Source organism: Meriones unguiculatus, chromosome 2, assembly GCF_030254825.1.
Source record: "Meriones unguiculatus strain TT.TT164.6M chromosome 2, Bangor_MerUng_6.1, whole genome shotgun sequence".
In the NCBI taxonomy this organism is placed as follows: Eukaryota; Metazoa; Chordata; class Mammalia; order Rodentia; family Muridae; genus Meriones; species Meriones unguiculatus.
In genome coordinates this window covers 89,371,816-89,388,340 of record NC_083350.1, presented here as the reverse complement: position 1 = coordinate 89,388,340, position 16,525 = coordinate 89,371,816, and the positions used below count along the sequence as shown (strand labels likewise).

General features: G+C 45.1%; 1 protein-coding gene across 1 annotated transcript in view; it reads right to left on the bottom strand.

The window, feature by feature from the left end:
* Positions 1–981: 981 nt before the first annotated feature.
* LOC132652519 (grainyhead-like protein 2 homolog) overlaps positions 982–16,525 on the bottom strand; it is a 50,608-nt gene continuing 35,064 nt past the window's right edge. Inside the window, exons 7-10 of the mRNA XM_060378616.1 lie at positions 14,677–14,771; positions 11,601–11,686; positions 2,818–2,882; positions 982–1,096 (exon numbers count right to left, since the gene is read on the bottom strand). Coding sequence (XP_060234599.1) covers positions 982–1,096; positions 2,818–2,882; positions 11,601–11,686; positions 14,677–14,771 — 361 coding nt within the window. The remainder of the gene's footprint in view (positions 1,097–2,817; positions 2,883–11,600; positions 11,687–14,676; positions 14,772–16,525) is intronic.

Sequence of the window (16,525 nt, the reverse complement as noted above, 5' to 3'; positions counted from 1 at the left end):
CCAGTGCTAAAGAAGGTGCTGACAGCATGATCTTTCCTGAACAGCTCAAAGGACACTCTTAGACAACAGATCACCATGAGACAAAATGTGATGGCCTCAAGGGAGAGTCATGTCTGAGGGGAGAGGGCTCCATTTGGGGAAACAAGTCCTCAGCATGGCTCAGTGGAGAGTCCATCTTGGCATTCACCAGTCACATGATACCTTAAAGGCCTCTTTCCTAGCCTCCTCTCAGATAGAGCAGAATGCTCTGAGTCTCCAGGTATGTCCCCTCCAGGGCAATGGCAGTAAACATGCCCACACACCACAGGTAAAATATATTATTGCAATATTAGGTACAAATTATGTACATGGCTGTCAATCATACTTTGTGCTCCTTATTGCTGACATGGTAGCGGAATGTCTTCCTGAACAAGGCCCAGTGGCTATTTGCTGAGATCCCCTGGAGGTATTTAAGCAAAATGACCTTCCTCAGAGCAACCTGAAGGTTCCAGGCCAGAAAATGGGTGTCCTCTTTACCCCACCCATGACGACTCTGCCAAGAAGCAGCTCATCTTGTCCATCCACTCAAGAAATGTGGAGAGGTAAGAAAAAAGGCATCGCAGTTCCCCAGGCTCTTCGAGATGAATGGACTAGCTGTGTTTCCCTTGAAGGGGGAACTCTGGAGGTCTCAGGTGGAGCTATCAGTAACTTGTAGAGTCCTGGAGGGCCTGGACTCCAGGCTCTTGGGGAAAAAATGGACAATAAATAAGGGCCTGACAGGCTTAAAGAACTTAGCCGAGGGATACAGGCTTCAGCTCCAAGCAAGTAGAAGAGTTGACTGTTGGTCTGTTGGTGGGCCTTGGGCCCTGCCCCCTTCCAAGCAGTCTTGTAACAGTCACTTGAGATGGGTGAGATGGGTCTCCAGGTTGTAGGGCAGCGAGCCCACCTCTCCCAGGAAGGAGTGCACCGGAAGCTCCTGTCAAGGGGACTTGGGCCCAGTGCTCAGATCTCCATAAGCGTGATCTTGAAGCCTTCCACCATGCTCTCCATGTTGAGGATGAAGGTGTCCTCATTTGAATAGTGTTCAATGATGTTGTCATTCATGTTCACCAGGATGCTGCCGAAATTGGGTGAGATGGGGTGGGGTAAGAAACAAAGCCAGTGAACAGAGGGCTTTATGCAAGAGCAGCCTTCAAGCTACTGACTAATCACATTCTTAGGCCCCTCTGTATTTTCATTACAAACCTCAACTGCCCTTGGCTGAACACACATGTACAGTAAAAGTTACATATGACTCTACAGCAACTATAAAGGCAAGTTTTATCAGCAGCGCTTTGCAAGTAAGAAACAACTCAGTAAGGTCAATGGCTCTCCAACTTCACCCAGCCAATGAACACCTGAGCTGGGTCTAAAGCTGGCTTTGCCTCACCCCAAGCTACTTCACCTCTTCCTGGCTGCCTACTCCATGGTGGTTTGGTTTCAAGAAAACCAACTTCCAGAGTCTATCTGTGATTTTTTTTATATAAATTTTGTTTTTGTCTTATATTTGAGTGTTTTGCCTGAATGCATCTCTGTGTACGGTACGTGTGCATTGTGCATGGTACCCTCAGAGTTCTGAAGACCAATTTAATCCCCTGGACTAGAATTGCAGGTAGTTGTGAGATGCCATGTAGGTGCTGAGAATGAAACCAGGGTCCTGTGGAAGAGCCACACACGCTCCTAACCAGTAAAGTGTCCCTCCAGCACCTCTATCTGTGACTGAGAAGTGCCTGAGCCTGTCTCACTCTTGTTAGCCAAAGAGATTTCCATTTGAGAAAGAATGACTCCCTGAATCACTTTATAGTGGTGTCATCAGGGATGCTGCCATACCTTCAGTTTGTTCTTTTACGGAATTAAAAGGCACCCACGCTTAGTGGGCTGATGTTGGGATAAAAGCCTTATGCATAGGCCTTTACAGGCCCAGTGCTGAAAGGCAGTGCTATCAGCAGTGTGTTTGTCCACACTGAAGCTCTCTAGCCAGCAAGACTTGAGGCTTCACTCAAAGTGGTATCCCCAGCCTACTGCACTGATCTTGGAAAGAACTGCAGCACACATTCACCGAGTGTCTAACAGGAGTTCAAGTTTGATGCTCCGTCAGCCAAAGACTGCAAAATCAGAAAGCCCGAGAACCCAGGTCATATTTTCTTTATGAAAAGGGTCCAGAAGAGTTTTATGGTACCTACTACCAAAGAGGAAGCCTTAGAAAGGTCTTAAGAGGGGCAGAGGAGAGGGAAGCACTTGATCCTTGAGGCCATTGAAGCGGCCCACCTCCCTGCAGGCATTGAATATGCTTTCTGTTTACTGAAAGTGAGACCTGGGGCAAATACTTAAGCAGGCCCTGGGCTTCATTCCTCCTCAGTGAGCCTGTGAGGAGGAAATGGAGCAGGGAACCCAGAGGCTCCTCACCACCCAACCAGGAAGGACTAACTGTTCACTGTTCCTTACCATGTGGGCGAGCAGCCTGACGCCCATTTGAGATTTCATTAATGATTACCTTGAAATAATTTCCTTTAGCCTCAGCTAATTTTTGTCCGTACTGTGTCACTCAGAAGCCAATGTGAAGAGCTACATGTAGTTCTGCAACGTCATTTTCCCCGATGTCCCACCACCTCTAGACTACTCCCGCCCATGTGAGGCTGTCAGTAGATGAAAGCACCTCGGGTGACATGTTAGAAATGCATTGTGGGTCTCCCTGCCTGAACTGCTAGCATCGTGGGCCACGGATGTGACAACAGGTAAAGCTATATTAAAAATGTACCTTGCAGACAGGGCAGCTAGCTGAGTTAGCTTTTTTCTTACCCATTTTTGCTCTTCTGATAAAGCTTTGTGATTTTCTCCACTGGCAGCCCATACTTCTCAGACAGCTGAAACATGAATAACAGGAAAGTGGTCAGCAGAGAGCAGGGACACACTGGGAAGCACAGCATTCCAGCTCAGACCTCACATCTGAGCACAGCACAATCCCCTAATGAGACACGTCAGGAAACCTCATGATGAACACTTTCCCTGCACTAACTGCTGAGACCATTCAGCCCAAGCCACTGGCTTTATAGATTAACAAAATAAGGCGTAGAGAAGTGAATGGAGCCCCAATCCACGTTAGCAGCCACAGGGTCACAGCTCACTAACTATGGCCCTGACTAGTTTCACCAAGTCATTATTTCCTCTGCCCTTAGAAGGAAGAGAAATGCAGCTCATGCTTCGCAGTGTGTCAGAGCCCATGTCTAGTGCCATCCCAATTTTGATTCTCCCTTTGGATAGATCTTAAATCACTCAGCAAAACAATCTTGATAAAAGTGGCATTTCCAATCCCTTGGAAAAAAAAAAACATCTACTCACAATGTTGGATTAAATAGGTAGCCATGCATCAAAACACATTTCAACTGAGCCACTTGCAGTGGTTCACCCCTGTGAGCCCAGCCCTGAGGTCAGCATGAGCGATGGAGTGCTCTCCAGACCAACCTCAAGAGGTAGTGAGAGAAAAAGTTCAGGTGGATAAAAGATTTATATATGAAAGATGAGACCACTGAGACCATGAAAGCACAGGAAAAGATAAACATGAGTTCATTCTTCAGATAGCCATCATCCTAAGTACAGTTTTTCCAGGAGACATGACACCTGCAAAACAAGCCTGAATAGTAATAACTGTGGAATTCTGAAATATCAGTAGCTCAAACATACCACAAAGAAAAATAATATGCTCGGAAGCATTTTAAAATACAAACAATATATACAGAGCAAACTGCTTCGTTAAAAAGAACTCGATGGGGAACAGGGCAGAGAAGAAAGAAAAAAAAAACAGAAAAATTATATACAAGAAGAATATAATCAGGCAATAAGCATATGAAAACTGCACTGAACTTTTACTTAAAAATTTCAAATGAAAATAATGATAGGATAGTACTTTTAATTTAACTATCAAAAATGCAAATGAGCTGAGATCCTGAGAAAAGTTTGTTCCAGAGAACCCTAGGTTCCTGCCTTTCCATCCCTACCACAGGGCAGAAAGACCTCTTCACCATATGTACACTCAGAAGCAAGACAGAGAGGCAGGGGATAAAGACAGACTGGACAAGTATCCTCTTGCCTGCGTGGGGCACATCACTGGTGGTCCTGATGAGGTTTCCCCACAGCCACAATAAGGCCCAATGAACAAAAGTTAACAAAACAAAACAACACACTTGTTGGCCAGTGGGATGGCTCAGTGGGTAAAGGCCCTCACCACCAAAGCTGGCCAGGTGAGCTCAACTCCAGAAACACAAGGTGGAAGGCAAGAACCTTGACTCTTGCAAGTTGTTTACTGACTTCCACATGAACGTGCAAATAAATAGAAAAGGCAACATTTCTCACAAGAGCCTGGAGGCAGCAAAGAAAACAGGCCTTGTGTTAGAAGGGCCTGTTTGCAGAAAATGTAAACAAACAAATAGGCAGATAAAATGAGAAGCAGATGAGTAGCAGCTGGAGAGGCAAAAGCTAAGGGAAATGAATGGACACAGGAAGTCTCACAAACACACACGCATGGTGGAAGACTTAATTCAGAATTGGAGAAATTTAGCAGATAAATTACAATGACACAGTTGGTCTAGTTTATATAATAGTAAATGCATATACACATACATACTGAATTTCCCAAAGATACTCTGTCATATAATGTGTAATAAAGACAATTGAACCATAATTCAATAAAATGAGAAATAAAAAGTTGAGAAGTTAATAAAAAATGTTAAGCCTCTCAGGAATACTTTACATTGCCTCTACTCTCTTCTCTCTTCCTTCCATTGAGGCCCCTACACTATTTAGCAAGCCCCTTGGTGTCCTATTTGCATATGCAAATAAAAGGGAGCCACTTCCATTTTAGACAGGTTGATAAGAGTGCTTTCCTAGTATACACAAGGCTAGGTTTGAGCCCCAAGACCACATAAACTGGGTGTGAAGGGTATCTGTACAATCTCAGCACTGCAGGTGGAGCATATGTTCAAGGTCAACCTCCCCTGCATAGCAAGTTTTGAAGGCAGCCTGGGACACATGAGACCCAGAAAGAGATGGAAGAAGGGAGAGGGAGGAGGGAGAGAGAGAGGAACCCGGTATGGTGAGCTAGCTCTGTCTTTTGAGCTCTGAACTGAATTCAGTTCTTGCTGAAATGGCAAGGCTCTCAAGAGTGACCTCACTTCCTTACTCATTCCCTGGGGATCTAGAACCACTCAGTGAACAGAACTAGTTCTCAGAAACTCCTTGAGAGCAGCCTGCTTCCACATTATTTCCTGATTACTTCCTCAGCATAGCCGGCCAGAGCCACAGCAAGATGATGCACAGAACTCGGATAGGACAACATACATACACCCATACTTAAATTAGCCTCAAACCAGAACCTTTCTATGCCTTTCCCACACAGCAACTAGCTTGTTTTTTGGTGGTGTGGATCACGGATATTTTGTGGTGCATTAGCATTCGGCCTGCAGGGTGGAAAGCTGGCTCAGAGGCCAAGAGCACTTGTTCTTCTTGCAAAGGACTCGGGTTCTATTTCCACAAGGATGTTCACTACTTCCTCATCAGTAGGGACAGATGTGCACAGACATACACACAAAATAATGAATCTTTAAAAATTTCTGTATGCATTTCACAGTATGGGCTGCACTCACCCACCGCACTGGGTGCTACTCATCTTATCCCTACATCATATCTGATGCACTATCCTACATCACAGACACTTTCTACCATCTTGGTGACTGCCTTTCATAATGCCATTGCTTTTCTTTGTAATTCTGTTTTAGTTTAGATACTTAAAAGCACTCTCAAAGAGTCAATGGATTTGAAATTGCAAAAGGCACCCATGGCACAAAAAAGTAGGAAGCCCTGGATAGCATTCCTTTCTGTGCATAGTGCTTGCTGCATGTGTACGTGTGCTGGGGGTAGGGGGAGGGGGAGGATGGAGTCCCCAGTATTTTCACCTAATTATTCTCACTCAGTTGCCTTCTAAGATTTGGCTTTGGTTAGTGTCACTTGCAATTTCTTTTTAATTTTCAAGTGAAAAAGTTTGCTTACTCAACAGCAGTAGTCTCATGTCTGTTCAGTCGCCCTTTTTTCTAAAAGAAAAAGGAATCGATTCCTGGCTCCTCTTTTCAGTAATTAGGCTCTCCACTCTCCAAAGCATGTACTTGGCAAAGGGCTGATCAATCAACTGTCTATCCCGCCTCTTTCCCAGATGCTTATTATCGATTCTTGCTTTCCCTTTACTCTTTGTGTGACTGGCATTGTTTATTCTTCTTTTATGTAAACATATGGACATCTGCCTACCTAGACTTGAGTTGATGGAGAGCTTAGGGTGGTGCCACCATTTGGGGTAGAGCTTGGTAAAAGAGGCACCTATGTCTTCCAGCCTCATTTTCCCTATCTGTAAAATGGTGATGATGCTATTTCCATGCCATGTTCATAGGAGTATGACAATAATTAAAAGGAGCCTGTAGCACTCAGCATGGTGGGACATACTCTGCGAATAGCAAACATTTGCAACAAACATTGTGCCCAAGGCCTGAGGATATGCAACTGACAGCAAGAAACAAACCCCTCGGGACTGTATATTCTACTGGAGAAAAGAAGGAAGGAACACCCAACCAATATTAGGTATGCCAGGTGGTCTGGCTTCTTTCCTCTTGCAGTAGCAAAACATTCTGACCATCAGCAACTTGAGGACAAAGTTTATTTCCTCTTATACCTCAAATACCAGTCTGTTACTGAGAAGCTAAAAAACTCAAGCAGGAAGTAAAGCAGAAAGGCAGAAAGGAAAGCTGCTTACTGGTTTTCTGACTGGCTCTTGCTCAGCCGTCTAGAGACAGTGCTGACTCAGCAGGCTGGGTCTTCCCATATCATTCATCAGTCAAGACAATTTTTCACAGAAATGGCCAAAAGCCAGTCTGTCTCAGGCAATTCTTCAACTGAGGGTCCCTTGTCCTAGGTGACTCTAGGTCATGTCAAGTTGACAATAAAAACTGATCAAGACACCAGGTTGAAATAAAATAAAGCAGGTGGAGGCACACAGAGAAGAGGTGTTATTTATGTGAGTGGTCTGACAGGCCCCATGAGCTGGGGGTGAGCAGCCCCAACATCGTGATATGAAAGAAGAGCATCCTGGCAGAGGGGACAGCATGTGCAAGAGCCCTGAGGTCTGAGTGGCTTCACTGACCTCCAGAACAAGCTCCGAGGTTCTGTGGTCAAAGTTCACTCTTCATAAGGTTACTATGTGGTGGTTTCAGGAATGGCCCCCCTAGACTAGTGTGTATGAATGCTTGGCCCACAGGAAGTAGCACAGTTAGGAGGTATGATCTTTTGCTTGCTGCTGTGTATGCTTGTGGTAAGAGCCAGGCAAGCTCTGAAACAGTCTCAAGAAACAGCAAGCCCACACACCTCAGTGGTTAAGTGGTTAAAGTGCCTGCCACACAGCATGGGGACCTGAGTCTGGATGTCCAAACTGCACGTTTAGCCAGATGCTGCAGTGCACACCTGCAATGGCCGAGCTCCCATGGACTTGCAGCAGGTGCTACAGCAGAGACTGAGCCTGTCTCAATCAGGGGGAAGCTGAAGTGACCTCAGTGTTGTCCTCTGACCTCCACACATGACACAGCCCATGCTCACTGATGAAAACACATGTGCACACACATACACACAAACACCAGTTTTTTTAAAGTGAGCATACCACCTTCTAGCTAACCGAGCTACTGCACCCATCATGTGGCCTGGCTCACAGGCTGTAGGACATCCATGTGGGCTACAGAAAGTCACCACCTCGGAACTGTTCATGAATCTGTCTGATATGGTACCTTCTGATTCAAATACCAGTTCACATCTGAAGGAAGGGTGGAAACACAGTTGTATTTTTTTTAGGTGACAGAGTCACATTTCATCACTGTCAATAATTATTTTCTTTTTTTAAAAAGTAAAAGACTACTTTAAAAACAAAACCAGAAAAAACGTATGACATGAAAGAAGAAAAGAGACTGAAGGAGGTTGCCAGAGGTTGGGGACAAGAGGTGGGAAGACTGAGGGAGGAGAGTGTACTAAAACTCACTTCATTCAAAAATGTTTTAATCTAATGTCTTGTATGCTAATGACAAAACTGCAATAAAATAAGTAAAAGGGAACATATATCCAAGTAACAGAGTCATGGCTGAAGACAGGGAATACTGACCACTCTACTGTACTCTTGACACGTTTACATATGTGGATTCATTTCACACAAGCACATATCACCCATATTTATGCCACTAACAATACGGACATCTATACAGTCTGCCCTCGATAACTGCAGGCAGCACCCACAGGGTTAAGTGACTAAAGATCAAAAGTATTTTATAAAAGTTGTGCTTGTGCTGAATATGTATAGACATTTTTTGCCATTACTTCTTAAACAATGCTATCTACATAGCTTTTACATTCATCAGGTAGTGTAACTAGGGATGGTTTAAAGCAGATGGAGGATTGCCGAAGTTGCGTAGGAATATGCTATTTTATATAAAATACATGGACTTGAGTACTCATGAAGTTTAGTATTATGGAAAGTTGTGAAACAAATTCTAGATATGGAGAGATGATGTATAAATTTATGTATTCATTTTATGCATACATATTACAATATATAGGAATACACATACATTACACATGCATATTATATACCCATGTACATATTTATTATAACATACAAACATGTACTGGTAAATGTGAGTATAATAAAATATCCTGGTTCTCGGCGGATCCACATTCCAGTCAGTTTTCCTACCTCACACAGAGACACAAATCAACTCAGGATAGAATTACATTAGCTGGAGAAATGGCTCAGTGGTTAAGAGCACTGCCTGTTCTTCCAGAGGACCTGAGTTCAATTCCCAACACCCACATGGCAGTTTACAACTGACTGTAATCCAGCTCCAAGTGACTTGACACACTTACACAGACATATATACAGGCAAAACACCAATGCACATAAAACAAATAAATCATTTTTAAAAAGAGAACTACATTAGTAAGCTCTAGTGTTCTTCAAAAGACACCATCTCCATCACACGCTGATGGTCCCCTTCGACAGAGCCTGTGGTCTTGACACCCCTAAGGTCGATGAACTTGGTTTGTAGATCACTACCAGCCCACTTGTGGACCCTGAAAAGGCTCTTCTTGACCACCTTTCCCACTTGTAACACTCCAGAAGCAAGCAGGTAGTTTGTGTTAAACGTTAAGGAAACTTTTTTGTTCCAAGTTGAAAGGAAGATGAAGCCAGAATTGCCTGAAGACTATGACTAAAGCCATGGAGGGAACCTGAAGTTTCCAAGGCTTGCAGATCTCTCTACCCATTCCCCTGCCTCACCCCCATTTACCATCTACCAAAACAACACAGGAGTTGAAGGGAGGCTGAAAAGTTAGAAAAGTTGCTGTTGAGTAGGTGAAGTGACCTTTTGTTCCACAGTGGTCCAGTGTGAACACATCTTCAGGGTACTTATGAAAGTAGACAGAGGTTACAGAAGGAAAAAAAAACACCAAGGACCAAAGCAGGATCCCAGCATAGCACAGCAGTTCAAACCTGTTCTAGATCTGTGGTATCCATCCCTCAGGCTGTTCTAGGAGTTGGTTAAATATGGATTCCTACAAGGCCTCGTGGTATATGCTTACAGTCCCATAATCCCTGTGCTCAGAAAGGTGAGGCAAGAATCCAGGTCAGCCTGAATCTTCAGCAACATTGCCTCTTCAGCAGGAAGGACTAAGAATGTGCATTGAAATAACCTCTAGATACTCCTATAAACAATTATTTTATCTGCTCTTAAAAACCAGACTAAGGTATGGAAGTGGACAATGATGTTCAGAGAAATCTGACTATTTTACATTATTTTGTAGACCATTTATCCATCCTTCAGCAATTTCAAGGTCATTAAAAAAAATCCTGGTCCATCCCTTCTAGGGCTTTTGTAGTATCTGTTCTTTCTAATCAGTTTAAAATTCAGAGCCCATGATGGTGGTGACACAGCCTTTAGTCCTGGCACTACCGGGGCAGAAGCAGGTGGATCTCTGAATTATATAGGCCAGCCTTGCTTATACAGTCAGTGAATTGCAGGTCAGCTGGGGCTACACAGTAAGACCCTGTCTCAAAACAAAGCAAACAACAAAAATCATAGTTCATTAGAAGTTCCATAGTCTTTCTTGCATTTGCTTCTGGATTTGTTTCTGCTCTGAGTAGAATAGAAATCAATAGTCCCCACAAGTCACGACAAATAAAAAGCTGCCAAGCCTCCTCCTGCGCTTTCTGGAGAGTGACAGTGTTGCTCTGCTCAGAATGACCAGGGTCATGAAATGCCAGGGTGGGAGCAGTATGAAACCCACCGTGGCCACATTCTTCTAATTTTTTTCTGATTACTACTCAGAACTGTAGATAGACACTCACAATACATTCACAACATCACACAGCTGTTCTCTCAAGTTCCAAAACATTCTCATCACTTCCACAGGAAATGCACTAGTGTAGATCTTCCTTCTGCTCCCCAACCCATGGCAAACTTGCCTGCTTTCTCTCTCCCAGAAGTCATTGATTCTGGACATTACTGATAAATTGAATCGTGTAATAGAGGGCATTTTGTGTCTTCCTGCCAGTTTTACTCTGTATATACTCCTAAAGAATTGGAAACAGATGTCCAAACAGAAAGTAGCCCATGAGCATTCACAGCAGGGCATTCTCAGGAGCACCCCAAGAAGGAAAAGCACATGGACCTGTCAGCTGAATGAATGAAAAAAAATGAAGTATGTTGTGTTCATACAGTGAATGATTACTCTGCCAGTAAAGAGAAGGAAGCGCTGGTTTGTAGCATGTTCTAGCATGGACACACACCAGGGAAAAGTACAAATGAAAGTGATCTCAGGCCACTGTGTTGTGTGGTCTACACATAGGAACTTCCTCACGTACTGCAGTGTTCAGCCATAAGCCCAAATATCCCATCCGATGCATTTCTCAGACCAGCAGCCCCCAGGAGAGGTGAGAGGCAGCGCTGGTCCCCATCACTGCCACAGCCTATCCCCTACTGCACAGCTGTCTCAGAAACTGCTCATACTGAGGCACAGTCAAAGCTAGGTGAACAGCGTGTGAATAAAACACAGCTTTCCCTAGGTCGTGCTGCTAACCCTGGCCTAGGGCAGCGGAGAGAAGGGGAGAATCATCTCAAACCACTGCAGTTCTGCAGCAGATCTTTCCCCATAACCAACATGTCCTCTCTCCACTTTGGAATACGCTACCCAAGCCAACAAGGCACCATACATTTTTTGGTTTGTGTTTATTTGTACACTATATGCACCTAATTTGGTTTTATTAAAACAGATAAACAAAAGCCCCATGTTATCCTTCCTCCAAAGCATCTGACTGGGATGATTAGTCTGGAACCAATAGGAATTTGGCTGTTATTCCAAAAGTCTGTCTTAACACGCTGATAGGCTGACACAGACATGGATATTTACAAAGAACTCGACTCTTCACTTTCTTTCTGATTCTGGAGCCACCTAAGTTCTGCCCAGGTGGCAGGGCAGGGACTCTGGAGGCTGAGGGGGCTGTGGCTTACCGCTTCCATCAGGCCCTTCACTGTGGGCGATCTCAGCATCAGGGCGTCGAACACGTCATCACTCTCCTTCCGCACATACAAAAGCACTGCAAGAGAAGGGGACAGCCAGCGTGACTCCTGTCACATGGGAGTCTCAAGCTGACACCACCTGCTCTGCCAAAAGGCCAATGACTACTGGGATGTACCAGCTCTGACACCTAGATCCACACTTTAGTTTCTCAAGAAAGGCACACAGTCTCCTCATGACTACTGTTCCCTGTGCTCATTCAGTGAATACCACTGAAGGCTCCTGGGTGCCATAGGCTGTATATACCAAGAGCTGAGGTTGAGGCAGAGAGCTAATAGACCCCATTCTCTGCCTTTAGGGAGTTTATGGTCCATTAGGAGAGACAGGCAGGTACCAGATGACCTAGACACCATTGTGAGAGTCATAAAGAAAGAGCCAAAAAGAGGATGCTTTCCAGACAGCTCCTACCATGGTGAGGTGAGGGAGAAGGCTAAGATACTCAAGTATCTCTGAGTTGTGAAGAGCATAGAAGCACCAAATCTAGAAAGGAATGACACCAGGAGAAGAGAAGGTCAGGCAGACATTCTCCTGCACAGGCTTGGAAGGGTACCAGGGTAGCACCTAGGACAGTCCAGGAAGAACTTAGGATGCAGAGAATCACAGATTTGGGTGCAAGTCCAGCTCAGCCCCTGCTGTGACCCTAATGACTTAATCTTTCCCTGCCTGGATAATCTGTGAAGTAGGACACTAGCATCCAGCACATAGGTGCCTGCTGCCAGTTCTGGGAAATAAGGTCCATGTGGTAGGCTTCATCTAGGCCCAGCACACAGAGAGGCTCAGTCTTCAACCTACAGAAGCAACCAGGAAGTAGGTGTGGCCCCTGTGCCCTCCAGCGAGGGCATAGCTTTTCCTTTCACTTCTCTGTAAGAGCTCTGAACTGGGGAGTGTGCAGGCTAAGATGGGCAGGCACTGCCGATCTCAGCAATGTAAATGGACCTCGGGAGGCTAAGATGCACCTGTGGGGTCCCACAAACATGGTCACCCTTGCTTCTGCTTCCCCTGACCACTGAGCCCTCCTCCTGTGCCCACCACTCCAGCAATCATGCTGAAAGGGCAGCTTCCAGAAAACAAAAACAAACAAAACAAACAAACAAACAAACAAACAAACAAACAAAAAACTGGCCACTGTCATTCAGGTGCAGTCCGGCATTCCAGAGGGCTACTCTTTTTATCCTCTGGCAGCAGCATAACTTCCCACCCAAGGGAAGAAAAAGCTGAAACCCCTCATCTGTCCACACTAGGGAAAACTGCCCCAGGCAAAAACAATAACAGCAAAACACTGGTGAGCCTACATCTCAACTATCATCTTAAATCCACCTAGCTACCATCACCATCGGCAGAAAAACAAAGGCAGGACTGGGAAGTGAAATCAGCCAAATCCAAACTCCATGTCTCCCCTCCCCCTCCGTCCCAAAGGCTTTCTTAAAGCTGTGCATATAAAGGCCACATTGACAGGGGTTCTGCCCAAACTCCCTTCTGTGGCCTGTGAATGTTCAGCTAGATTGTGGTGACTGTGGTAACGGGAGGAGAGGCAGAGGAAGGAGAGAGGCAGACTTGGGCACGGGTGCCTTCTTTATCAAACATCAAAACAGAAGTGCCGAGTAAATATGCAGACTGACTGCATTTCCTACAAGTTTACAACTTTAGTCCCTTGAAGCAATCCTGCATCACTTCCATGTCAGTTAAGCTGCCTAGAACCCAAAGGCTATCAGAAAAGGAGGCAATGTGAACAGTGTGAGAAAAATACTTAGAATGCGGACCCTGGCTACATCCAGATAAGGAAGAGTAAACTCAAGAGGAAGACATACTGGTAGCTATTACTTGGTGGAAATTCTGTAACTTCTTGAAGCTCTCAACAACAGAAAGAGAGGGAAAGAGCAACTTCCATCAGGATGACCCTAGAGAGATTACATTCTATTAAAATTAGCACTACTAATAAATAGCCTCAGCTTGAACCATTGCTTTTCCTGTTGCTCAGGGGTGGCTGGTAAGAGCTCAGGTGCTTCATTTTGTTCTGTTTTGTTGAGCAGGTGGGGCAGTCTCAGCCTTCCCCTGTCAGGCTTGCTGACAGCTAGCCTAGAGGCCATACTGGGCTCCAGACCGTTAGAGGGCTTGCCCACAGAGCCAGTTTTCATTAGATTTATTCTGGGGTGTACCAATGGCAACAATCCTGCCAACCACAACAGGAACCAGCACTGAACATCCCAGACATCACACAGCCAAAGGCAGGCAGCCTCTTGTGGAGCCCCAAAATGACTCTGACCCAGTTACCCTGACAAGTGGCTGCAAAGGAAAAACAACCTGTAACGATGGCTTTGCTGTTAACTGTCACCATTCTTCTTGAGCGACTGCTAAGAGCAAGGGCCCAGTGATGTCTCCATCCTTCTCCAAAGAGAAGCTCTTGGAGGTAGCGTGGAGGTGGTTTTTACCGCTGGTAGGTTACAGCGCCCTCTGTGTCTGAATTCAAAGTTTCAGAAGCCATACCTTAACTTTTACTTATAGGCCAATACAATTTGTAGTGGCAATTTTGGTGGCAGTTTCACAAGCTTTGAAAAATAGTTATTGGACCAGCTACCAGGCTGTAAATATAATTCCACACACCAGTGTGACTCCTGGTTTCCCTATGACTCTGCCCTATTCCTAAGTAAAGTCAGGGAGGAAAAGACACCAAGGAATGGAGGTGAAAACAAGTGATGGTGAACTGGGAGCCACCATCTCATATGGCCGTGCCCAACCTTTTGTTGTTAATTGTTTTATCTATTGAATATCTCTGAATCACTGGTTCATGAGACGCACTCACAGAGCCAATGTCCTCTGAACTATGTATTTCCCTGCTGGAGGAGTTGGGAGCCACATAACCGTTCCTCCAAGGCCTGTAATGGAAAAGCCTGTAACCTCCCATATGAGGGAAAGCCCACCAGGATTGGGAATGGTTCAGTCTCAGGGAGTGAGTTCTTGACAAGACACTCCCTAACCTTCACACCAGTGGCACACAGGAAGGAGAGATACCTCGCTTTACGTTTTCTTCTTTAATCTGCTTAGACGGTGTCGGACCAAACTCCTCTTCCATGGGCCTGAACATCCGTTTAACAAGGACGCTGCTGCTGGAGAAGACAGGCAGAAATGGTTAAATACATCAGAGAGTGTCACACCACAGGGTACTAACCTGTCCTCCCCTGCAGGCTCTACACCACCATCCCCACTGAGGGAGAAAGATGGAGCCACAAAAGGGAGGTTGCTGAGCCTGCCTCTCCTTTTCTGTTCAGAAGGTCAGGACCACGGAAAAGCTGATGGCACCCAAGTTGCAGCAGCCTCTCACATCCACGGTGAGCTCCCGACAGGAGACAACACAGGCCAGTTCAACAGACCTCTCTTGAAGACTGTCCTGGCTTCCTACAGTTCTCCCTTTCCTGGTTGCCACAGTGAAGGTTCAACCCACTCCACTGAGACCAGAACATTCTCTCTGGAGTCAGTTCTGCATTTGCTTTCAAAGTTCTTATGCTTTCCAGACAGACTAAGGGAATTAGAAGAGAAATCAGAAAAGTGGAGATTTACAATTCTTTAGTCGCAGGCGTAGATGCAGACTTGTAGAAAATGATCATTTCTCTGAAGACTAGCCCATGAGGCAGTGTCTAGCAATCACTTAGCAGAATGGTTAGGACAGGACTTCAGCAGTCAGACCACCTCGATGGATTTAAAATCCCTGCTTTGTAGTTTATTACTGTACAAATTTGGCATGTTGCTCAACTTCCCTGCTCCTCAGTCTCCTAAAAGGAGGCTGTTGACTTAGAAATGATAATATTTGAGGAACTAGAAGTATTAATTACACCAAATTGATCAGTATACACTATTTACACTGTCAAGTGATCGTACCACACCAGATAAATAAGTACAAATATTATGTGCAAATAAAAATTAATTACTTTAATACAATTTAAAAGGAGGCTGGGGAGGTGGTTCAGCAATAAAGGCTGTACACTGCTCTTGTAGAGGACCAGAGTTAGGTTCCTAGCACCATAGCAGGGGGCTAAGCTTTCTGTCCTCCAGCTCCGAGGGATCCAATGCATCTGACCTCCACTAACACCTGCACATACGTGTACATACCCACATGCAATGCACACATGGTTTAAAAAATAATAAAAATGCTAAATTTACAGGAGGCTCCCGGGAGAATTCCATGAGTGTTGGGGACTGAGGGGAAGCACCACCAAAGTGCTAGATGAAGACAATGAAGATGCTGATGATCACAGGCTGAGGGCAAGAACAGAGAAGACTAGATTTTCCACCCAGAGCAAACAGCTCACTACCTCCTGGTCTCACATAGGAGATGGACACAGTAATTAACCCCAGTCCTGCGGGTAACACAAAACTGTGACTCCTGCCTGAGTGAGCTTCCTGCCACCAGAGAGCCATTCAACACTTCCCAAGTCGGGTTGGTAGGGACCCAGCTTATAAAAGCACATGCACACTACCTGGGACAGTCTGAAAACATTCCTATCCATGTTGGAAGCTTATATCACTAAAACCAACGGTACTTAATTTACCTCCAAAGGGAGCATCAGCCAACTGAGTTTCTTAACACACATCTCCGCCTTGCTCACTTACGTCCCGAGCACTCTGAGGCAGCTGAATAAGAACAATCTTAGCCCTTGTGTCCACAATGACAGAAGGCTCAAATGTGTTATCAGCCTTCCACACTGTGATTCAGCTAATAGGAAAAAAGGCTATTCGCATGTGCCACCTTCAAGGGAACCATCTCATGAAAGAGCTACCCAAGAAATCTGAGATGCTTTTGAGGATAGCCTATCAAGAGCCATCTTATTTTATTTCCTCTATGTCAAACAGTAGAAACAGCTAA